This window comes from Bos javanicus, chromosome 2 (assembly GCF_032452875.1).
Source record: "Bos javanicus breed banteng chromosome 2, ARS-OSU_banteng_1.0, whole genome shotgun sequence".
Lineage (NCBI taxonomy): Eukaryota > Metazoa > Chordata > Mammalia > Artiodactyla > Bovidae > Bos > Bos javanicus.
Genome location: NC_083869.1, coordinates 34,225,738 through 34,251,880, shown reverse-complemented (window position 1 = coordinate 34,251,880; position 26,143 = coordinate 34,225,738). Strand labels below are relative to the sequence as shown.

Sequence of the window (26,143 nt, the reverse complement as noted above, 5' to 3'; positions counted from 1 at the left end):
GGTCTATCCAAGACCCGAGAGCTGTGACACGCCGAGAGGACTTTAACGTCCGTCACTCCAAATCTTTGTTTTGACGAGACAAAGAGCCGAGGAACATACAGTCGCGTGACAAAACCAAATGCGTTTAGCACTTAATAGGTATGTTTTATGCAATATCCAAATTCTCCTGACAGTTCCTCAGGATTGGTATTAATTTCCTATAGTCTCAGATATTAAGTGACTTGCTCAAGTCCCAAAGCTAGTGAGGATCCACACCCAAGTTTGTCTCACTCCGTACTCCCCTAATAAAAACAAAGATGTAAAATTGTATGTCTAGTAGAACTAATTAAGGATAAATTCACAAACAGCAAACTACAAACTTACAGTCACTTCAAATTAACTTCCTAACTCTTAGAAGAAAACAAAATAATTTTCTTGTTTTTTCTTCGTTGCTATGACTCATGTAATTGTTTACCAGATTTTGGCAGTGAGCACTTTGTTAGGCTCTGGGTGCATGAACGTTACTTTCCCTGGGTGTGCTCTCCATTCTAATTTTGAAAACATGAGCTGTGTTAAATACTGGGAAGTGACACACAGATGTTGTCTTTGAAAAATGTGAAGGATGTCTGCTGAAGAGATGGCAAGGAAGAGATTCTGCCTGCCTGCCTGCTAAGTTGCTTCAGTTGTGTCCGACTCTTTGGGATCCCATAGACTATAGCTTGCCAGGCTCCTCTGTCCATGGGATTTTCCAGGCAAAGACACTGGAGCTGGTTGCCATTTCCACCTCCAGAAGGGCTTCTACTTTTGTGCAAAGGCATCAGGGTGAAAAAGGATCAGGGTGACTAGAAAATTCTGTAGCAAGAACATTTTGTAGAATATATCATTAATACCCAATAAACAATTTACTTTTGGGCTGAACATTGCTAATTTTCTCACTTCCTCTTGTCCTTTTCTATTAGCACATAAACATGTTCAAGACTCTTACATCTTAACACCTCTCTTATAGCATTTTTTCATTTTCAACCATTGCTTGTGACATGCACTAATCATCATGTGGAAAACCATTTCTCACCCATTTATGTGTTCTCTCAATGCCTTACACTCAATGCCATACAAAAAATACCTGTATAAACCATAAGTTAGTCTATCTTAATTTCATGGGATTTCACTGAAATGATCTCAAACCTTTGGTAGTAAGCCTTTACATTTCTTATCCCCAAGGTTGGCCAATGATCTATTGGCTTGGAAATGCTGGTTGTTCTAAAATTTCCAGATCCTTTCAGACCTTTCAACCCTGCCTTGAGACGCATGACTCCAGCCTGTGAACCTGTTTAGTGAGACCTCTGCAATGCCCTTCAGCAAACAGGAGCTACCTTCAAAAGTGTAATGTATGCAGTAGATATTTAGCCCACAGTTGTTAAAGTGTTAATCACTCAGTTGTATTTCACTCTTTGCGATCCCATGGGCTATATAGCCCACCAGGCTCCTCTGTCCATGGAATTCTCCAGGCAAGAATACTGGAGTGGGTTGTCATTCCCTTCTCCACGGTATCTTCCCAACCCAGGGGTGAAAATCTGGGTCTTCTACATTGCAGGAAGATTCTTCATCATCTGAGCCACCAAGGAAGCCTTAGTCTGTGGTTGGTAATATCACAAATCACTAAACAAGGTCTCCATATGAGAGCAGCCAGGGAGCCAGAAGCATGAACAATGAGAATGCTAGAGTTCTAAGGAAACTTTGATACCACTTAATACAACCTCTGATTTTTCAATAAAGCAAATATAAGCTCTGTGAAATGAGGTTGCTCAGTTACCCAAGTAATTAAAGACTATATGGGGACTGAAACTCAGGCATCTGACATGATATCTATCTGTCATGAGGATATTCTGCAAATGACCTTAATATATTAAACTGTTCATTAACAATCAAAGTGTTACAATGATTACAATGGTTTTTGAATGCATCAGAATTTGAGTTCAGGTAGAGTGCATATTAAGTTTTATGTTACTTGAAACAGGTATTTTAAAACTTTGTGGTAAAAATACTATCTCTTTATTGAAAACATACTGGAAAACATTGATGAAAAAACCTAGTATTTGCTGATACTTCATAAACAGGCTACATATGTTGTGGTAGTATGTTTAGCTATTCTATGCATTTGATTTCTTGTATAATTTCCAAAATATTCTAGAAGGCAGAAATACTTGAAATAGAGTCAGATGGAGTTTTAAAAATATCTTGAGAAAGTCATAGCCTTCTTTTGTCCTCTTGTATTCTGAAGAGCTCTGATTGGTTAATATTCATATTTGCTCAGGTCTTAATCAAAAGATTCAAAGATATTGTTAGTTTGAATTTAATTAATCAAAAAACCACAGAATTTACTGTTTACTGCCTCCAACATTTTGTTTCTCCTTAGTCATAGGAAGTAACTTTCTGTGAGGCAGACCATCTGTGAGACTGGGTAAGTGTGGGTTAAAATGGCCTGTTGTGGTTCTGCCTCGATCATGTGGTTCTTCCATGACAAAAGAGGCTACTTTTCTACTGGGAGAATGTTCTGTTGTGCTGAGCCCTGTGTCTCTCTGCAAACGATCACACTTAGTTCAGGAACACTGAAAATGTCCCAGACACAGAGAGGTTACTCTTCTATTAGGACTAGGGAGTGGTGCAGGTAAACAGTTTCTATTCATTTTCTAATGACATCCAGCGCCTGTAGCCTGTTGGACATCTCCACTGACGCAGGTAATCTTGTATGTATTAATAACTAGTCTGGATTTAACCTCCGTTCTTTTAAGGTAATTACTGAGCATAGTGTTATGTTCATGAAGGGAAAGCTGTGGAACTAAGCCTTAACCTACCTTATGTCTTCTTCTTAATAATACTGTTAGGTAGTTAGAATAGGAAAAAGGAGTCCAGAATGGAGGTGGCTAAAAGACAAGGAAGAGAAAAGTCTGCTAAAATAGAACAAAGGAAGGTCTGAGGACTGGAGTAAGGACCTCAAGTGGAACAAACAGCATTCCCGGCTAGCCCACTTTACAAAGAGCAGCCCCAGGGGGAGGAAAAAACATATAAAAAGAGGAGCCAAAGGGCTGGGGGTCTCTCTATCTCCCGCGCGCGCTCCTTCTCTCTCTCTCTCTCTTCTCTTTACATCTTTTGGGTCGGCATGCCCTCACACCTCGAGGATGTATTTTCCTTTATTTTCTAAATAAAACTGATCTGTCCAAGAACTATAACACGGACTGTCCGAGAGCTGTGACGCGCTGAGGGCCTTAACATCTGTCACTTCAAATCTTTGTTGTGATGAGACAGAACTGAGGAGATTACACTCCCCTGACAATACCTTGCCTTTTATGGTACTTCATATTTTTCAAAATACTTTCATACATACATATATATTGTTGTTGTTGTTCAGCTGCTCAGTTGTGTCTGACTCTTTGCTGCCCCATGGACTGCAGCACACCAGGCTTCCCTGTCCTTCACTATCTCCCAGAGTTTGTTTAAACTCATGCCAAACACATATATTACTTAATCATAAACACTGGGCAAGGGATGTGGGAAGCAGAATTCTAAGAAGGCTTCCAAAATCTCTGCCAGTGGTATATATTCCCTGAAAATTCCCCTAACCTTGAATATGGGTAGAGTTTGTGAATATGATGGGATTACAGTTAAAATTCCCATGACTATAGTTAGACTGTTTTAGCACACTTGAGAGAGTCTCTTGCTGGCCGTGAAGAAGCAAGTAGCTGTGAAAGGCCCCATGAGCAGGCCACATGATAAGAGTGACTCTTGGGGCTTAGAGTGCCCCCAGTAGACAGCTAACAAGAAAATAGCAATCCCATTCTTCAGTTGCAAGAAAATGACAGCCAACAACCTGAAAAGATTGGAAGTGATTCTTCTTCCAGGGTATCCAGGTGAAAACATCAACTGACACCTTGACTTTCAGACTTCTGAGATGCCGAGCAGCCTCTGGGCTACAGAGCATGTGCAATAATAAATGGGTGTTGTTTTAAGCCACTTGTTGTTTAGTTGCTGTCATGTCCTACAGTTTTGTGACCCATGGACTGAAACCTGTCAGGCTCCTCTATTCATGGAATTTTCCAAGCAAGAACACTGGAGTGAGTTACCATTTCCTTTTGCAGGGGATCTTCCTAACCAAGGGATCAAACCCCCGTCTCCTGCATTGGCAGGCAGATTCTTTACCCCTGAGCCACCAGGGAAGTCCTATGAAGCAACAGAAAGCTAATAAAAGCAAAAGCAGATAGCACTATTACCATTTCACCAAAAAGGAGACTGGTTCAGAAAGATGAACTGATTTGCTTAATTTTATTCTGAAATTTAGTGACAGGACTGAGATTAGTACCTTAGATCCTTATTTATACTCGAACACCCTTCCCACGGCAATATACTGCTCCACACTAAAGGGTTTTGCTGGGAGGTTTTTATTTTTGACCTCTGCCCACCAATAAGGTAGAAATTGAAAGCATAATATATTGTCTTCTTTCATATAGCTCAATACAGAGTAAAGCACTGACTTTTATTAATGTTCACATAAGTTCTGTAGTATGATGAAAACAATAAAAATCATGTAAATGTCAAGTTGATAATATTTTTAAAAGAAATCTTGAATCAAATGTCAGTCCTCATCACTAAACAAACAATATTCTGAATAGTTAAGATCAGGAAATGTGATTGGTAATTCTACCCACTTTTTGTATTGTTTCTTTGGTAAATTATTTTGGAAAACCACTACAAAATTCTTTATTTTGAGACAAGGCAAATCTAAGCCTTTGTGCACCATCATCGTTCCCCAAGCCTGGAAAACAAAAGAGAGAGGGAGAGGAAAGATTAAATGCACATTCAATTAAGAATTCCTTTTGGCCAAAGTAAAATTAAGCCCACAGCAATTTACTTACTTGGCCACATTTATTGCAGATTATCTCGCCATTTGTTTGATAATCAACACACATTGTTTGCAGTGCTTTGTTTCCTCTCACCAAGTACAGTTTCCTAAAATTATCAAGGAGTCAGAATCATCCCTGAGAATTCATATAGGACCAGTACACAGCCTATGGCACACACTACTGGGCTTGCCAGTCATCCACATGCATGCACCATTCTGCACTTCATCCCTTCGGCCAAATCATTGGCACACACCTCTCACGGTATGTTGCTTTTTATGGCTTCCTTCATGTCTGTTGATTATTTTAACTAGACTTAAGATGCTCAAGAAGTTGAAAATAAATATGAGCATTCACAAACTGATCTGGTTTGGGTGAAAATGGCTTTGGGTCTTACACTTCTCCTTTCCTGCCCTTGTGTATATATTTGAAAAATGGACACTTGAAATAAGGTTCATAATTTGGGGACTAAGAAGGGGAAGTTCTGGAAAAATAATGAATCTCATATGTACTATTTTGTTAGACCATTTACAATACAAACTGCTTTATCCCTTATAAAGAAACTTAAAGACTTTAAGTCTTCTCTTGGACTTACTTGAACTCTGGTGTCATATTGACATGGTGCATCTTCTCAATTACGTGGATATCTTCTCCAGAGCAGGCTGGCACACCACAGTTTTTACACAGAAAATTTATTAATGATGGCTTGCCCTTGAACTGCTTTGCAATACTTCTCTTGGTTTTCATTTTCTTTTCCATTATACTTTGCATCTGTAATTCCAAAATCTGCAAAAGAATATTCAATGTGATTTTTTTTTCATAGTTTCAATGAAGTAAGTTGCCTGGAATTCAAAGATCGTAGATAGTTATGAAAATATACATTTGACTTTTAGTCTAAAAATAAAAGTGATGAGGTGATGGTCCTCAAAGTGTTTAGTATAGAGTCTTCTCCTACAATCATGGAAATGTGGAATCCTTAAGTGTGCAAAACATACTCCACTCCATTTTTTAAAATGCTCTACTGTGAGAAAATGTTTGGCAATATTTAATAAAGACAAAGGGAAAAAGGCAAAAACAAAGAAACTCCTTCTAATCCGCATCTCCATAGGTTTTAATTTTATCTCATAAAATAAGTCTACTCTTTCTTCCACATGAAGTCTCTTTAAAGAACTAAACATTCTTACTTCATCACCCTTAGTCATTTCTTATCCATGAGAAGCCTCCAGTTTCTTTCATTTCTCTTCATATACTGTAACTTCCAGACTTGTCACTATTTTATCTCCTCTATACATTTGTGACAGAAAATACTAGTTTCCCACCTAGGTTCCATTCTTTGTAGTAACAGAACTATAATTTTATTCTGAGTGGAAATATACCTCTAAATAACTACATTTATGAGTCAGTGGCCTTTAAGACATAAGCCTATAATATGTTGAATGAAATTTCCAGAAAGGATCTTTAAGTATCAGGTAGCTGGCATGGGCACTGTTGCCTTTTCCGTCTTTCTCCTCCTTCCTTCTTAGAGTGAACATGCAGCAGCTGAAATTCTAAAAGCTTTGACCTTGAGAGTGGAAGCCAAATAGTAAAAAGGCAGAGAAGAGAAAGGAATTTTGGCATCCTGATGACATCATGGAGCTATTGTGTATGTCTAGATTACCCACAGTCTTTATATGAGAGAATAAAATCTTAAAATTTTTATATTCCCAATTCTGCGGCTAATGGAGAAACTTGTTCATAACAGAAATAATATCGTTTATGAGAGATATAAAACTTGAGATAGAGACTGGCCAGTTCTCATACCTATACAACTTCACAGTAGACAATTCTAGTTTTTAAATAATTTACCTCCAAACTAAACCTCTCAAAGATGACAAATTGATATTAAGTTGTGGAGGAAGCCATTGTTTTCCTTAAAATCAAAGGGAAGTTTTCAGGAAAAGTAAACTATCGGTGCTGATGAACAAAACTGAATAGCCCAGTTCTCTGGCTCTCACCTCTGTTTTAGACCCTGACTCAAGGCAGCCATAGTTAGCACAGAAAAGAGAACAAACCTTGCAAGTGAACCTGTGGGCTATAATACGAGTTAATCAGATGAGTATGAAGACAAATTTCCTATGTAAATTATAACAATATAATGAATTGAAGTATTCTGTTCTTTAAAAGTTTAATTAGGCTGTTCTTGCAGGATATTTACAGTTCAGCGAGCTGGTGAAAAGATGATTTGGCATAGGAACAGATACATATGGGCAATTAAGAAATAACTATGAATGCAACAGAAAGAAAAAGCAAACAAAACCAAGGTCAGTGTTTGGATATGTAACCAGGACACCAGAAACCAAAAGAATAACTCTAAGCTAGTAAAGGATATGAAACAATTAAAAGGGCCAGAAAAGAAAAGAAATCATAACAAATATATGGGAGGCACAGCTATAATCAGTCTGCGTGCGTGCTCAGTCGTGCCCAACTCTTTGCAACCTCATGGACTGCAGTGTAGCACGCTAGTCTCCTCCACGGAATTCTGCAGGCAAGAATACTAGAGTGGAGTGCCATTTCCTTCTCCAATAATAATCAGTCTAATTCCTACTAAAATGTAATGTGGCAAATGTTGTTGGGTCAAGCCAGGGACAATGTTTAGTATCTTCAACTTACTCCTACAAGTCTGATTTGATTGAAGAAGCTTGGGGGTATGTATAAACTCAGTATATAACATGGAAAATAGACCTCCCCTTATATGTCAACTCAAACTGTTTATTAGTGGTTGCTCCAGTGTTATGTTGAGAAGGATTCTTAAATCAGTAGAAAGAAGTGTTTTGACCTGGCGGCCATGTGTGATGGGGTTTTGAACAGAGTAGTGCTGACACATACCTCGTGTCATTGCCATCCCTACTCTGGGTTTGTCTACCTGGAGCAATTCTAAGAGAGTTGGTCTCTTAGCCAAAGGAGACGTAAAAAAGATAGTCCATGGGGCCCCCAAAGAAACTGTGTCTTTTCTAGAGATTATCTGTGACTCATAAACTCCAGAGATGGTTCTAGAGTTTATACAAAACACTGGTCTTGAAACATCAATCTTTGAAAAACATCCCACGTGATTTATTCATTTAGTACTTTAAATGTAAAGTGCTAACTTTCCACTGGTATTATATGGCTACAAATGTTTGATTTGACACCACAAAATGTTTGGTTTGCCTTATATTTAAAGGGGTTTTAAAATATAAATTCGTGTAGAAACCTGGCCAGGAAACCTTGGAGTTGGTTATAGCAATGCACACCAATTTGAAAGCATCCCTTCCGTGAAACTCTATTTAGGGTAGAGCCAATTCCAATGTTAAGAAACTAACATTCACACCCATATGCAAGGGTGTGAATTTTCTTCTAAATGGATTGTTTGCTATTATAGTAGTTACAGTCTTTAATTCAGTGGTATGGGGGATTTCCTGAAATATTGTAGAAATACATTCTTCCTTTGCTGCATTCCTCTCACAACTCAAATGATTCTATGTTAGTAAACTGAGATGCAGCAAGATGGTATATGATCTATTTTCTTAACACTCGGGGCTAGCCTCAATGTCTCTCCCTCTTAGAGAGGCCTTTCCCAAACACCTAACCTAAAGTGCCCAATTAGATGTTTGTTTCACATTGTCTTGATCTAATGCTTCAGCTCTCCTCTCCATACATGTATTACTTGCTTTATTTCTCTTTATTTCTCCCCCTCAAATCTCACCATGTACTCGCTCAAATACAAGTTTCATGCAGGAGGGATCTATCTGTGTTGCTTGCGGTGACATTCACTGTTTTTACAACGTTGCCTAACACGCAGTAGGCACTTCACAAATATTTCTAAAATGAAAAAATTGTGCCTGTACAGATTAGATGGGACCAGAATGACCAGGTGGAATTGAATAACTGAGTTTCACTAGACTTTCTGGATCAAGGAAAATCTAAATTTATATTACCAAACTTTATAGAACAGTTCCCTGATGATTTCTGCCCACCACAGATCTTGAGTCTTTGTATGTGAATCTGGTCTCCGAACAGTGCTTCAAACTGGAACTTATAATTCAGCACAATTTCTGTCTAGAGGCTTAACCACAAAGAGATATCATGGCAACCACAGGCAGCCATTTAAAAGTGAAAACTAAATTCAGAGTTGGCCCAAAACAATACCTTATGAGCATACTCCTCTGGTTTCATATTTTGAACACGGTCTATAGCTTTATACATCATTTTCTCTCGGAAATCATTAACTGTTTCACGTTCAACAACCCCTGAACCGCTTTGGGCAACCAGGACATAGGTGCTCTCATCAGCTCTGGCTCGACCACGGGCCTGAGAACAGAAAGAAATCAAGTCAGTGAAGGGCTGTGCTTTGCTGCGAATGTACCTGCTTTTGTTCTGGAATGATATTCACTGCTCAGTATCCCATCATCAAAAGATTCCTCTATTCTCTGTAAAGTCAGTTATTATCCATTTTCTTAATAAGTTGGCTATTTGAAACTCAAAATGCACTTCAGTGAAAAACAATGTTGTAGAATGATGATGGTTAGGTTCCCACATGCATGGTGCATGGGTGCTATGTCACTGCAGTCGTGTCCAAGTTTTTGTGACCCCATGAACTGTAGCCTGCCAGGCTCCTCTGTCCACGGGATCCTCCAGGCAAGAATACTAGAGAAGGTTGCCATGCCCTTCTCCAAGGAATCTTCCCAATCTAGGAATCGAACCTGTGTCTCTTATATCTCCTGCATTGGCAGTTGAGTTCTTTACTGCTGAGCCACCACGGAAGCCCACACCAGCCCTCAAAAGCCTCAATGACACAAGGCCATCCTGTCCTGCCCTTCTTTTCTCCAAGTACCCTTCTCAAACCCTGCAAACCATCATCAGTGATTTGGGCTGGGGGAGCCCAATTGCCCCCCTTCCCGGTAGGGAGGACAAATGGGGAGAAGGGCCTCTCTGACTTTGACACCAGAGCTGAGGTGAGTGCCGTTATGTTTCTAGCACCTACCTTCAATGTTCCAAGAAAACACACTCAATGTGGTGGTACATTTCTATGCTGTGCTGTGCTTAGTCATTCAGTCGTGTCTGACTCTTTGTGATCCCATGGACTGTAGCCTTCCAGTCTCCTCTGTCCATGGGGATTCTCCAGGCAAGAATACTAGAGTGGGTTGCCATGCCCTTCTCCAGTGGTCTTCCTAACCAAGGGGTCGAACCCAGGTCTCCTGCATTGCAGGTGGATTTTTTACCCAGCTGAGCTACCAGGGAAGCCCAATACAGTCCTTCACTTTTGTATAAAGAGTTAATACTAAGGCACATTTTGAGCAACAAAAAATGTTATGGCCTTGGCCAGGAACCTCACCATAAATGCTATCACCCTCGTGAAAAATTCATTCTGAGTAGTGAGGCATTAATAACACATCAACTCCTGAAATCCAAGTATTTCTTAATTTGGTGGCTTTCTGATTATCTGGTTGATTTCTCTTTTTGTAGGAAACAGATATATTTTTTAAACTATGTGTGCTGTTCTACTAAAAGAAATCAAAACACACACACAAACGGGCTTCCCTTGTGGCTCAGCTGGTAAAGAATCCACCTGCAATGCGGGAGACCTGGGTTCGATCCCTGAATTGGAAGATCCTTGGAGATGGGAAAGGCTACCCACTCCAGTATTCTGGCCTGGATAATTCCATGGACTGTAGAGTCCATGGGGTTGCAAAGAGTCGGATGCAAGTGAGCAACTTTCACTTTCCATTTCGTGTGTGCTGTTTTACTAAAAGAAAACAAAACAAGAGCATAAAATAAGAAATTAACATATTTGAGGTATCAGAATGTACCTGGACCATGGCTATTTCATTAGTGACGAGACCATAACGGATAACGATATTACATTCTTTAATATCCAGACCTTCTTCTGCCACTGTGGTAGCGATAAGCAGATTTATTTTTCCCGTGCGAAATTTACTAATGACTTCTTTTTGTTCATTCTGTAGAAACATTTTAGTAAATTAAATGTTGTACTGCTAAACACATTAAAATCTTCTAATTAGGAGAAGAAATACTAAATTGCAACTGGTCAGTGTAAATGAAAGGATTAGATCATACACGGATTTGCTGCCATCTGTTTTTGGCATTGAACAAAGACATGATGGTGAGGCAACATTTGATTTCCAATCTGGGATTACCGCACAATAACAAAAATATTTCCATCCTCCAGTCTGGAGGTGGGAAGGCCATCATTTGTGCCAAGGAAACAAACTGATGGGTGACTTAGGCGGAAGAAAGGAGGAGATGCTCTCAGCTGAGAAGAGGATACAGCAATGAGAAACTAAAATAGGCTTTGCTTTTTACTACATTAACTTCAGAATCTTCAACAGTCAGAGAATAAGATGCAGTGACACTTTTAAAGACAGTCAAATTTTGAGTCAGAGAAAAAATATACACTGTATTTTGCATTTGGTCACTTTAAGAGTCATTCAAGCAAAGAAACATGAAGTATTCCTGGCAGAACCTGAAAGCACTGGTTGCCTCCAGGGAGAGGAGCTGGGAGACTGAAGGACACTGGTGTGCCCTGTACCTTATTAATTGTTAAAGAGGTAAATATATTATCTGTTCAAAGGATGATATCAATAAAAATGAAAGAATAGGTTATTAAAAACATAATTAAAACATATTTAAATTTTTAAAAATCTGAATTTTGAAAGTTAACATAGGAAAAGGAATCAAATATTCCCTTTGCTCTTGCATAGGAGGAACTGGTGAGCATAATCCTATTGATAATAGGATTATGTATACATCATAATCCTATTGATGTAGCCAGTGGAGTTTTATTTTCATAACTATTCTTATCAAAGCTGTTGATCCAGTAGCCTTTGGTGTATGTTTACCTATCTTTTGCCTCCATATATTAAACAAAAATACACCTGTCAGACAGACTGTATGTTCTCCTATTCCCATCCAATTCTTTTCAGAGGCAAGAAGACATATGTCTTTCTTTTTGACTTCTAACTGCTGGAGAATCCTGCAGAAAGATCCCTCTCCAGTCTTCTCTGATAATTTTTCCTTCTTGCACTCATGCCCACTATTGATACAAACTTGACAGATCCTTGGATTTTAGATGTTTTGCCTTCATTCAAAGGACTAACTTTAATAGTGAGAATTTCAGACTCAGTGTCAGACCCCCACATCATATTACATAGATGCCTAACTCCTCTTCCAATGAGTAAGTCCAAGTCAGTCTACAGGTGAGGATGTGGGGAGTGAGGAAGGGGGTGTGTTCTATATTTTGGCATTCAGCTACCTAGTCAAAACTGGATAAGCAAAAAGTAGCTTGAATGCATACTTGCCATTTGTAACCCATCTCTTTCCAAAGATGAGCCAAGGCCGCATAAAATCAAAGTCTTAACACTAAAGCTAATAGAATAAAAACTAAAAAATGGGATCAAAAGTGAAAAAGTATAGGTGTATCACTTGTAGGGATTAAAACAGAAGCTGAGAGAATGAACTTCAGTTTTGCTATAAGTTTCCTGGCAGCTAGGGCAAAGAGGAAAACATATCAAGTAAAGCAGCTCTCATCATAAAGAAGGATGTAAACTCCTTACCTAAAGAAAACAGTGCTTTCTTTGGCATAAACTTTAGAGGCAACTCCAGTATAAGTAGACAGTATACCAAGAGTTTTGGTGCACAATTTGAAGAACAACTTCTTTTCAATAAATGTTAAAACAAATTCAGTTTGTTCCAATGGACCAAATGATGATGACCATAATAACTAAAGTGTCCTTTTGTCCAGAAAAACTCAGGACTTCAGAAGACATTTTATACTAACAGGCCATTTCTGTTTCACCTGTATTTATAATCTCTATAAGTGTCTTTTTTTCCTTCTTCCAAGAGTTTTTTTTATTGTTCACATAAGTAGTATAATAAATTAAAAGCAAAACAAAACAAAACTCGAAAAGAAAATCTCTCATGGTCCCAAATCTCTATCACATCAAATGTCTTAATTTTCCCAAGTTCCCTTAAAGATCTCATCCTATGCAAACATATTTTACAAGTTCTAATTATAATGCACACATTTTTGTGGAAATTTGATTTTTCCATTTGATATTATATTGTGACTGTTTTCCCATTTTGTTACTAAGTTTAAGTGTTAATAAGCATTTTTGCAAAAGAAACCCAATATAGAAAGTTCCTCCAAGAATATAGAGAAAGTGATTCCTAGAACAAAGTTTAGCCTCTCAAATGCCACATATTGATGGCTATTAAACTCACATTTTCTTTCAAGAACAGTTGTTTCATTCGATTAAAGTATTTGTGGGTTGGTGAGAAGATTGATGAAAAAAGACTACAGGTGAAAAGAAATGACAGCATAAGAACAAAAAATCCGAAAGGAAGTTTTCACCTGTGTCATGGGCTTGAACTCGCTGCTGTGTCCAGCGCCAATAAGATGGTGGGCTTTGACTCCTACTTCTGAAAATTTTTCGTTTTCAATAATCCACTGGGAAAGGGCATATGCACTCTGTCGTGTTTTTGTGAAAATTATTCCTCGTGCTGATCCTTCAGTCCTTGAATATTGTTCCATTATGGTGTTTCTCAATTTGATGAGCTTTTCATTTTCATGTTCTGGGTTTTGGGCTAGTTTTTTCAACTTTTTCTTATTTCCTTTAAGAAAGAATTCATTTATTTCCTTTTTTAACTCAAGTATACTCGATTTACAATGTTCTGTCAGTTTCAGATATACAGAAAAGTATACAGAAATATATATATACATTTTTTAATATTCTTTTCCATTATGGCTTATTCCAAAATATTGAACACAGTTCCCTGGGCTATACAGTAGGACCTTGCTGTTTATCTGTTTTATATATATTGATTATAGTTTGTATCTGCTAATCCCAAACTCTTAATTTATGCCTCTCCCTCTGCCTTTCCCCTTTGGTAACCATAAGTTTCCTATCTATGTCTCTGAATCTGTTTCTGTTTTATAAATAAGTTTGTATCATATTTGACTTTCCACATATAAGTGATGTCAGATAATTATTTGTCTTTCTCTGAATGGCTTACTTCATTTAGTATGATAATCTCCAGGTTCACCCATGTAACTACAAATGGCATTATTTCATTCTTTTATAGCTGAGTAGTATCTTCCATTGTCTGTGTACATGTATAGCTACAGATAGAGATGATATAAATATAGATATAGATGTATAGCATCTTTATGATCCATTCATCTACTGATGTACATTTAGGTTGCATGCATGTCTTGGCTATTGTGAGTAGTGCTGCTATAAGCATTTGAATGCATGCATCTTTCCAAATTAGAGTGCTCTCTGGATATATGCCCAGGAATAGGGTTGCTGGATCATACAGTAACTCTGTTTTTAGTTTTTTAAGGAGCCTCCATACTGTTCTCAACAGTGGCTCCACAAATTTACATTTCCATCAGCAGTGCAGGAGGGCTCATTTTTCTCCACACTCTAGCACTTGCTATTTGTAGATGGCCATTCTGACTGTGTGAGGTGACATCTTATTACTGTTTTGATTTGCAAGAAATAATTATCTTAAATTCATAAAATATGTGAATAACTAACTGGAAGACTTCATATAATGAAGTACTAAGAAGCTCAACTATAGTTAATCTTGTGCTGTATCCAATAATCAGGCTAGTTTTTAAAATAAATTTATTGTGGTCAACTTAATAATAAAGCCAGATGACCAAATGATAAATTAAGATAATACAGCTCATCGCTAGTTAACCCCATCAATTAGAAATAGCTCCAATATGAATGGAGTTTCTTATTTCAAAATGAGAGATTTTAAGAGAACTTTTTGGAGAGTTCTTAAGAAGCAGTGGGTTCATGCCAAAGACATAACTGCATGAGACCATGCAAAAACGTTACACTGATTCTTACCCCAAAATAGAGATATGAGAAAGTCATCTGTCTCGTGCAGCTTCAAAGGTGGTTTTCCATCACCCACGTCATCATCACCATTGTCAGCACTCTCATCACTGTCATCTCCTAGGAGGACCGCAAACTTCTTCTCTTTCTCGTCATTGTAGAAAGTTTCAAGGTGATTATATGCATCAATCATACGGATTGTATCATTAATTTGTAGGGCCTCATTGTACTTCCTCAGATGTTCTGCACAAACACGATCTTTGCGATTTCCTTCTTTTGCAGCTATGAAAAATATGTTATGTACAATGAAATAATGATAGAATACTCCCCCAAGTGTGCTGTGGACTTGAATATGTTAATATGTTTATGATACTGACTTGAAAATAGGCTTCACTTTGGTTTCGAAATGAGCAAATTAAGGCTCAAAATGTGCCATGAGCACAAAAAGGGGGCAAGTTTTCTGACTCCTAGACTTGCTACTTCTATTCTGCATCAGCAAAAAAAAAAACAAAAAAAACCACTTGATTCCTGCTGACTCTGAGGAATAGCATGAAAAACACATTAGTTAAGTTTGCATGTGGAAACAGAGATGCTAATATTTATCTTAATACTTTAAATATATAATAAGTGAAAGACTCTGGAGATTAAGAGAAAATGGATGAATTGGTGCCTCTTTCCTTAGATAAGGAGTCAGGACATTTTATCCTTGTACTACTTAGAACACAGAAATTCCATTTGCTAATATGTTTGCTTTCAGTTTGCTTGGGAACATGTGACCTGGAATCTTGGTATAAACATGGGATAAAGCAAATGTTATGTTAAAACCCAAATTACCTTTTTTTTCCATTTGAATGAGCCATTGTTCGTAGGGTTGAGTTCCAAAATCTGACATTGGATTAATTTGGCAAAATGTTTGAATCTTTGTCATTATTTCTAGCAGCTTATCTTTAAATGGATCCTAAAAATAAATGATACACTTATTCTTACATGTTTATATTATTGAATTAATAACATTATCTTTATTAAAATAATTTATATGTTATAATAAATTTGATTCAGACTCATTGTCTAGACAAAGTAACAAGTTACTCTGATCACCTCTTTATACATTCATTTTTTTTTCAGTTTCTATTTTACCTCCACCCTCAAGCCACACCACACCAACACCAGGTATCTGTGCTGGAATTTCCCATTTAAAAGTTAAAAAATAAAATTAATGAATGTTATACATCTTAAATGCTAATAGCTATTTTAAAAATACATATTAATATCCCAATTATTTAAAAAGCCTGAACTTAGTTTAAAAAAACATTCCTTGGTGAAGAACTGGTTTCAATATTATTTGTACCAAAATAAAATTTTAAAAGGTAGAGTTTTGAGAAAAGCCAGATATAGAAGAATACATACTATGGGGATTTCATTTTTTATTTTTGGCCACACTGCTTAGCATATGGGACCTCAGTTCCCTGACTAGGGATCAAACCCACGCTTCCTGCACTGGAAGGATGGAGTCTTAACCACTGGACTGCAAGGGAAGTCCCTTGATCTGGATTTTGGTTATACAAGTGTTTTCAGTTTATGAAGATTCAGAAATCTGCACACTTATGAACTTGAACCTTTCTGTATGTGCGTTATATTAATACTTCAATTAAAAAGTATGTGAAGTGAAAGTCACTCAGTCATGTCCGTCACTTTTTGACCCCGTGGACTATACAGTCCATGGAATTCTCCAGGCCAAAACACTGGGGTGGGTAGCCGATCCTTTCTCCAGGGAATCCTCCCAACCCAGAGAGTGAACCCAGGTCTCCAGCACTGCAGGTGGATTCCTTACCAGTTGAGCCACCAGGGAAACCCAGTAAAAAGTATACCCAAAGTTAATTAAGTTGGAGGAACCTGAAGGAGGGCATGGCAACCCATGCCAGTATTCTTGCCTGGAGAATTCCATGGACAGAGGAGCCTGGTAGGCCTAGTCCATGGGGTCGCAAAGAGTCAGACACAACTGAACGACTAAGCACAGCATAAGTTAATTAAGCTAAAAGATAGGGTAGCAAATTCTTTGAGGATGCTGAGGATTAGTTTTAATGATTATGATTAGAAACATGCATTTAAACTTATTGAATAAAACTGAATGAAAAAAGTGAAGAAAAATCAAGTTCAGTCAAATATGCTAGTTCAGCTGGAACAGACAGTTCTATTTTTCAAAATTTCCAGAAAAGAATGACCTATGGAGATCGGTTGCTAACATTAGTTTGGTGCCTATATTTCAAACACAATATTATCTATTATGCATATTTCATAACTCAACATTCTTATGAGGTGGATTTGCAAAGATTACACTTACTATTAAGGACACACAGCTAAAATTTATGGTGCTTTTTATAGTTTACAAAAGAAAGTACTGACATAATGTTCTAGTCACAATGTTCACACTGACTCAGGTTGATTTTTGTAATAAGATATTCATAACAAAAACACTTTAATATTTAAAGTAAATGTTTCACTTCTTTACTGTAAGTATTTTCCTAAGAAACCAAATATGTCAATTAGGTGGTATACCTGTTATCATTGCCAACTGAAATCTGGTAGTCAAAAATGGCTCTGTTCAATGTTGGGAAAATCAATTCAGAAAAGTAAAACGAATAAAAGAAACTATGGTAATATCTCTAGTTTAGCTTTACAACCTTCCCCACCCTTATCCTTTCTCTCCCACCACAACTGATACTTAGTAAACAAAGTACTAAGCTACTCTTTATACAAACTAGAAAACTAAAAGATTAAGAATTCACAGCAGTGTTTTGCTGCCTAATATCAATAAAAAAGAATAAAACAAACTTTTCTGCAAAAATTTAAAATAATATTATTCAGAGTGTCAGTGTAAGATAATCTTTGCATCTTTCAGTTGAATATAGTATCATCAATAAAATAAATATAAAAATTTAAGCACATACTTTTTTGGTATCATCTGCAATTACAAACTTTTTGCATGGCTCCTTTATTTGCTCTTTAAGTAGATTAATATTTTGTTTCACGGTTTTAATGGTAACTGCATCAAGATTGGCACATATCTGAAAAAGAGACACTTCAATATTCAAATACTATTCCTTTTCAATTGATTCAATGTAGAATTTTTTCTTGTGTGAGAAATATGTAGCGTGATTTGCTAAACACAGTATTTTAGTACTGCTTCACTGTGGGTCCAACCAGTAACATTCATCCTGGTAGAGTAAAAACAGAACAATCAAGTTGGTAGAAAATTCCAGAAAAAGTATTTCTTTTCATTTCTTAAATTCCATTTTTCCAGATGGAAAAAGTAACATGGAGAGAGTACAGAAAATTGCAGAGATGCGAAGAGAATGTTTATAAGCTAACCGTATTACACAAGGCATTTATGGGTCACCTTGACATCCACGGATCATATTACCACTTTCTTCTACACATAAAAGAGGACAGTACAAAGGTAGGAGCAGACAAAGCCCATGTACCTGGATTTCGATTGGAGATAGTCCTTAATTCTAGTAATAGATAATATGTTGGGAAAAATAATTGTGATTTATCTACTCTATATCCTTTTTACCAACTTCAACTTAAAAATAAGGGACTTAAAATGCAAATACAATGCCTTCGTGTGAACATCTTATGTGAATTACTCTGAATTCTTTCAGTGCTTGAGATCAACAATAGTACTATATGTGTTGTTACCATTTTGGGGCAGCGGACAAGAAATATGTTTTTAATTAAGATTCTCATAACTCCATTTCCCATATAATTTGAATTACCTGGAACCTGAGTATCACACAGAACAACAACAACAAAAAGGCACAGAACAAAACATGCAATTTTGAAATGCATAGAGTATGTATGAAAATTAGAAACTTTCACAGTTTATGCATACTTCTATGAATAGATCATTAAGTTTGACAATTAGGGATAGATATTTAAAGGCAGGTATTTAATTTGTCCCAATTTTTCACTAAGTTTGCTCTCCATAATTTTTTTGATATTGTTCTCTGTCACAGTAATTTACTAAAGCACTTACTGCTTTGAACAAGACTGAGTCTATTCACTTCAAAGCGTATAGATTTCTTTTAACTCATGAGCATGGAATACCATCCTTCATGCATTCCACAGCACTTGGACTTAATCTTAACCGAGAAGCACTGGCATTTGCTCTAACTTTGGTTTTTTGACTCATGCATAAAGTTAATGACTTACTTTTAAAATGTGTTCTTCGGCTTTGGCTTGCTTTTTGGCTCCTCCAACACCTGGTGAAGCTGTTAGTCCCACTATCTGAGGTAAGGGAATCACTGGTTTGTTTTCTTTCTTAAGTTTATTGTTTTTCAACTTCTGTTTCAAATAACGCCTCATGATGTTGTTATAGACCGCTTCTTTGTTGGTGTGATGGCATTCATCAATAATGATGAGAGAAAAGTCTTAAAAGGAAATTAAAATGGTTTATTTGTCCATATTGGCAAAATATAGTGAAAAAGTACCTTTAAGTTAGTAAACTTAGCAGCCAAGTATCTCTCACTTTTTAAAGGGAAATGTACATTATCCTAGCCACCTGTATATACAGATGTTTGTGCATATTAATCATGAAACTATCCCTGTTATTATCCCCATTTAATAGATGAGTCTCAGAAAATTTATAGATCTAAAAAATGTTATGGGATGGATCAAATCCTGACTTACTCCCCAAAACTCTTAGAATTACATTTTCATTCTTTAATAAAATGTTTAAAGTTGGAGAATTTTATCTTCATTCTATCAAATGAAAAACATTATTTAAAAAGGAATAATTTTACCTTAATTCAACATTGCATTTAATTATTATGATTTTATATACTTCCTTCCCTACCTTGCTCCTACCTTTTCTTCCCATCCCCCACAAAATAGAAAGGACTGTATTTATTCTACAGAGAAGAGGGCATATCTAACAGGATCCACTAAAACTTAAAAAGAACTTGTTGGTACTTAGAAATACTGAGTAAATTGGAAGTCCAGTAACTGTTTGATTTAATAATGATATACTGATGCTGATATCCCACTTTTTGTTTGCTTCCCCAAGGAAGAAGGTTTTTAATGAAAACTTAAGCAATGGAAGACAATCTAAATCAAAATTATGGAGTGGGAGAGTGGGGTTAGCAGATGTAAGCTTTTATATGTAGAATAGATAAACAACAAGGTTGTAGAAGAGAGTTATATTCAATATCCTATGATAAACAATAATGGAGATGAATATTAAAAAATAATGTATATATGTATAAATGAATCATTTTGCAATACAAGAGAAATCAATACAACATTGTAAATCAACTACACTTCAATTAAAAATTGATAAAACATAAAAATAATAAACATTTAAATATTTAATCAACCTTTAAAAACTTATTTAACTAATACAGTCCCTGTTACTACTATCAATATTAATACTATTTTACAAAAATAAACATTTCAACCAACCTGACAACTCTATACCATCATCTTCACCTTCTTCTGAGTTTAAAAGGGAGTTTTCAAGGATTTGAGCTGTACTGATAATAACATCATGAGACTTGACAACTTCTGGAAATGTTATTTTCAATTGGGTATCACCACTTAATCTAGTAACATGATACCATTTCTTCAAAAATGGTTTGAACTCTTTGCGGAAGAGCTGTTCAACTAACGGTACCTTTAAAAATGCCAAAGTTAAAAAGAAAGAGAAAGCATTGTCAAACAAAAAGTATTAATCAAAGGCCTACTATGTGCCAAGTATTAACAGAAATGTTTGCATTTTAAGTTAATTAGATGTGACAGCCTATCCATCATTTCATCCATCCACACGTCAATAAGCATTTATTCAGTGTCTTTTCATTAGGTGTAGACATTGTGTCTGGAACACAAAGATGTTTAAGGTATAGCTGACAACTCTCAGGAACTCTTTCTAGCTGAGCACATGGATCAAGACTCAAGAAAAGAAAACAAATGATCACAACACAATGTGATAATTCTCCCATGGAAACAAAGAAAGTGACAGCAAAACGGAAGAAGTAACTTCCATTTTGGAAGGGTTTAGAAAAAATTTTAATCTTGTGAACCGTGGGTTAGTGAAGAGATAAACTGAAATTAAGCCTGAATAAGAAACAAAATTTGAATTTTTAGAACAAAGTCAAGCTATAAAGGGCTATGAACACCAAAAGTATTTTAAATTCAATATAACAGTTCATAGGACCCTTATGGGCTATAGAGTTGTTGGGGGATCAAGCCAGAGGCAACCTGCCTAAGGAATTGGAGGATGCAGAAAACCAAAGGTAAGAAGGTAAGATATTGTCTAGGAGAACAGGTGGAGTTGAAGGGATGGACTGCTAGACCAGCTTTGGTGGCTGAAAAAGAACGAAATAGCAAGTCCCTTAAAAAAATAAAAATTGAGTTACTAATGATTCAACAATCCTACTTCTGGGCATATATCCAGAAAAGATGAAAACCCTAATTTGAAAAGATACATGAATCTCGGTGTTCATAGCAGCACAATTTACAATAGACAAGACACGGAAGCAACCTAAATGTCCATCAACATATGAATGCATAAAAAAGATGTTTTATATCTATATCTATATCTATATATATATACACACACATATAATAGAATATTACTCAGCCACAAAAAAGAATGCAATAATGCCACATGAGACAACATGGATGGACATAGAGTTTATCTTACCAAGTGAACTAAGTCAAAAAGAAAAATATCATATAACTTATACATGTAATCTCTCCTTGGAAGAAAAACTATGACAAAACTTGACAGCATATTAAAAAGCAGAAACATCACTTTCCTGAGAGAGGTCCATTTAGTCAAAGCTATGCTTTTTCCAGTAGTCATGTACAGTTGTGAGAGTAGGACCATACATGAGGTTGAGCGCTGAAGAACTGATGCTTTCAAATTGTGATGCTGGAGAAGATTCTTGAGAGTCTGTTAGACTGCAAGGAGACCAAATCAGTCAATCCTAAAGGAAACCAACCCTGGATATTCATTGGAAGGACTGATGATGAAGCTGAAGTTCCAATACTTTGGCCACCTGATATAAAGACTCATTGGAAAAGACCTTGATGCTGGGAAAGACTGAGGGCAGGAGGAGAAGGGGGCAACAGAGGATGAGATGATTAGACAGCATCACTGACTCAATGGACATGAGTTTGAACAAACTCCAGAATATAGTGGAGGACAGAGGAGCATGGCATTGAGATTGGACATGACTTAGTGACTGAACAACAATATATGTGTAAACTAAAAAATATATAAATGAACTAAATGTAATCTAATGTAATCTAAAATACAAATGAATTTACAAAGTAGAAACAGACTCACAGACACAGAAAACAAACTTATGGGAGTTCCCAGGTGACCTAACGATTAGGATTCTGGCTTTCACTGCCCTGGCCCAGGTTCAATCCCTTGTCTGAGAAGTGAGACCTGCAAGTCTGGTACTGTTTTGCCCCTGAGCCTAGTGCTGAATTGGAGGAGTGCTGTCAATCTTCAGTCCTGCATTCACAATGCCCAATGAGGTCATTACTCTGCATTCTACCTTACTTTACATTTAGAAACGTCCAGCCTCGGTAACAGCTGAACTTGGTCAAAGTGTTAAGGTTTTATTGCTCAGTAGAGAACAAAGGAGTTGAGTCTTTGTATGTTGTAGTGACCCCTGAAGGTGACTGAGTTGACACCTCAAGGCTCTCACATCACAGTCATTTAGAATAGCTCTATTACTAGGGAAAGGAATAACCGGGCCCTGTTGTTTAGTTGCTAAGTTGTATCCATCTATTAGCAAACTCATGGACTGTGGCCCTCCAGGCCCCTCTGTCCATGGGATTTCCCAGGCAAGAATACTGGAGTGGATTGCCATTTCCTTCTCCAAGAGATCTTTCTGAACCAGGCCATCTTGAAGGTTATATCCTAGGAGAAGCTGTACAGTGGAAGCCCAGGAATGTACAGTGTGGCAAATAAAGTTGGCAGAAAGAGTTTCAAGGGCAAACATCAATGAATGAACATTACACTTCTCCTCATGCAGTTATCTGATAATGTGATCAGTGGTTATCTTATAGTGGTCTGTAAGGTATGTGCTATTCATTTTTAAAATTTTGAGATGAACTCTGTTTATGTGAAAAATAAGGGCTGGCTGACCCTCTTAGCTGGAAAGAACCAAGGAAGAACACTTCTTTGTTTTATTATTTAGTAGAAATGATGAGGGCTTCTAAGAGTGAATGTAGGAGGGGAAAAGGGGCTAAACGGAGCCCATGAATTCCAAGGAAACAAAGTGAATAAATAACAAAGTTTGGTAAGTGAAAGAATATAACACAGGGTTGAAAGAGAAAATTTCACTTAGTCGTTTTTCTCCCTCCAAAATGAGATCTCTTGCCTGTCTGTCACAAAATCAATTGAGAGATTTGGAGAACACAGACTCCCAAGCCCCACTCAAGAACTACTGAATCTAGACACTGACCATATTTAGGACAGAGTCTTGAAGCCTGTACTTTATGAAGCTTCCAATATGACATTTAAGTTTTTTCAAAAAATTTTTAAAAGAGAACCACAGCTCTTCTTTTTCTTCCACAAAGTCATTTCTGATTCAGTTTTATAGGACTATTCTTTTCATTCTACTTATACAAGACAGAGGAAATAATCTAAGAAGGAAGTCAGCAAAAGAGATTCTGAGGAAGTAAAAGAAGATTAAATGTAGTGGAGACTGCATGCTCCAGAGGAGAGAAAGTGAGCTCTGAAAACAAATACTTCAACTACTTGCTTATTGTGTGACCTTGGACAAGTCACTTAATCATCTCTATCTCCAATTAACAAAGTCAGGAAAATATCAACCTGTGATGGAAGTGTTATGAAAAATAAATGAAATAGAGGCTGACATAGTGCCAGTACTCAGAAAACTTCCCTGGTATTTCACCATCTTTTTAGTCTAGTAGTAGATAATGGTAGAAGAGAGGACCAGTTCCCTTCGGAAGAAAAGGGTTCAAGTCTCAGCTCTGCTGCAGATGACTCCTGACAGGCCAATTAAAGCCCAAAGCCTTGGTTTCCTGATTGCTAAAATGGTGATATTTATGGTTACTAAAAAGAAGAGCTGTGTGATTTCAATGGGAGGATGTAAAGTGCAACACAATAGTCATTATTATATTAATACACAGCTCTCATTTCCTAGACCATAGATTCCTTGAGGGCAGGCTCTGCGTTTGATTTGTCTTTAAATACTCTCATGCTGCTGAATCATTTAAGAATCTCCATACGATGGAGTAGAGAAGGAAATGGCAACCCACTCCAGTATTCTTGCCTGGGAAATCCCATGGACAGAGAGCCTGGTAGGCTACAGTCCAAGGGGTTGCAAGAGTCAGACATGACGTAGAGACTAAGCCACCACCACTATGGTCTGGAGTGGCATAGAAACCTGAGGTTCTGCCCATAAAGGATGGGCTGAGATATTCCAAAGAAGCAGGATATTTTGGTCTACAGAATAAAAAGACGTTGTCACAGGAGGTGGCAGGTGTTGGAAATCCTGAGACTCACTTTGGGTGGCATTGACTTCCTCCTGAAGGACACAAAGAGAGCCAGATGCAAGCCTGACATGGCTAATTGGGAGGTGTGTGGTCCTCTTGGAGCCTTTTCCTGAGATGTGACAGAGTGCCTGCCAAGACTAATCAAACCCAAATGCTACCCACTTCTGCTGAATCATATGGGGCTGTATTATAGCATCTAGGAACCTGGGATTTCTCTCTCATGATGTTGAAGTCCTAGATAGGAAATAGAAAGTCTGGGAACACAGGTGGTGTTTTCATTTCTCCCTGCATCTGAAGGCGATAACTTTGGAAAGGATAGAGAAAGGGAGACAAAAGTAAATGGTATTAGGAAACAGGATTTCTCCTTTCTAGATCAAGAGTTATAATATTAATGCCTTGCCATTGGGCCAAATACAGAAAGCAGGTTATGTTGACTTACTGGGTCAGAGATTATCTGATTCAATTAAAAGAATTAAATTACTTTAGAATTCAAAGCAATGGGATAATAAATTAACGATTATTAGGGAAGATCTTGTGGAGAGATGTCCAGTAATTCCTAGGGAAAAACAAGAGGGAAGCAGATCAGAAATTGGACCCATGGCCTTACATGTCTACAGAGCAATGGATATGAATAATTAATGAGGATAATTTCACATTTAAACATGGGTGCAAATGTGAATTCATAAGTATCACCTTGATCCAACGGGATGAAAGATTCACAGCCAGAATACAGCATTGAGAGGATGAGGAGTTATACAAAAAGGAAGGTGCATGAGATACACACAAAAATATGAGACTTGAAAAGATCAATCAAGATTAATAATATGAAAAACATAAATGTAAACCTAAGTGTCTGCATGCAGGCTCAGAATTAACCTCCAAAAATAACTTAAGAGAGGTCTAGTTTAACAGATCTTCAAATGAAAATAAGCTGAGACTTCTCAGGTTATGGAAAACTTCAGATGAGTCTGTGGGTGCCAGCGTTGGTGACAAAAGGCAAACCCGGTCATGGATCACACGTTACATCTCATCTTTCCTGTATTCTGTACTGACTGTATCTACAGTATTTTGTCCAACCCTAAACACTGTGTTTTAACAGGGTCTTATTAAGAACATATAAGAGAACTGGAAGGATTTATCACAGGAAACTAAAAGAAAAATCCCTCTGGAGTCATATGATGCTTGATGTCTTTTCTTTGTGAAGGGCTATCATAAGGCAGAAAAATTAGGATTTAGCTTACTCTGTATATTACAGAGGAAAGAATGCTAAGCAATGAGTGTGGATTACAAAGAAACAGATTTTGATGAATACAGGTATGTCTTTCTAACAGTGTCAGTTGTTCAAAGAATGGATTGAGCTCTTTTGTTAGAAGCAGGACCTTCTTGATATTAAAAGTTACTCAGCAGAGGTGAGAGAACCACTTGGCAATAAATGAAAACCAGATCTTACAGGCTTCTTTCAACTCTAGTAGTCTGTGATGCTGGATAAAGGAAGTAAAGGAAGCTGATGAATCAAAAGTAACTTCTAGGTTTTGAGGTTACATGCTTTGGAGGAGGTAATATAACCAACAGAGAGACAGACAAGGGAAGGAGAGATCTTTGGGAGAGTAAATGAAGGGAATGAGCTTGAGGAAATGGAAGAATGTTCAGATGGTATCAAGAGCAACAGTTTAAGTCATTTCAAATCCAATTAATTTTGTTCTTTTCTCTGGACCTGGCACTTAAGACCTTATTCATTGGTTAAGGAATTGCAATTTATTAGTTGTTAAGGTGAGGAGGAAGGAAGGGAAGAAGGAACTAATATTCACTGAGTCACTCTTAGACTTTAAATAGATTATCTCAGTTAAA

The 26,143-nt window shown here is 37.1% G+C and overlaps 1 protein-coding gene across 1 annotated transcript in view; it reads right to left on the bottom strand.

Annotated features, from left to right (window-relative positions):
• Window positions 1-4,280: 4,280 nt before the first annotated feature.
• The window catches only part of IFIH1 (interferon induced with helicase C domain 1), a 55,606-nt gene continuing 33,743 nt past the window's right edge, over window positions 4,281-26,143 (bottom strand). Inside the window, exons 6-16 of the mRNA XM_061436696.1 lie at window positions 20,219-20,429; window positions 18,971-19,188; window positions 17,707-17,823; window positions 15,593-15,716; window positions 14,771-15,040; window positions 13,261-13,520; window positions 10,700-10,849; window positions 9,039-9,200; window positions 5,470-5,660; window positions 4,890-4,983; window positions 4,281-4,789 (exon numbers count right to left, since the gene is read on the bottom strand). Coding sequence (XP_061292680.1) covers window positions 4,610-4,789; window positions 4,890-4,983; window positions 5,470-5,660; window positions 9,039-9,200; window positions 10,700-10,849; window positions 13,261-13,520; window positions 14,771-15,040; window positions 15,593-15,716; window positions 17,707-17,823; window positions 18,971-19,188; window positions 20,219-20,429 — 1,977 coding nt within the window. The 3' untranslated portion in view covers window positions 4,281-4,609. The remainder of the gene's footprint in view (window positions 4,790-4,889; window positions 4,984-5,469; window positions 5,661-9,038; window positions 9,201-10,699; window positions 10,850-13,260; window positions 13,521-14,770; window positions 15,041-15,592; window positions 15,717-17,706; window positions 17,824-18,970; window positions 19,189-20,218; window positions 20,430-26,143) is intronic.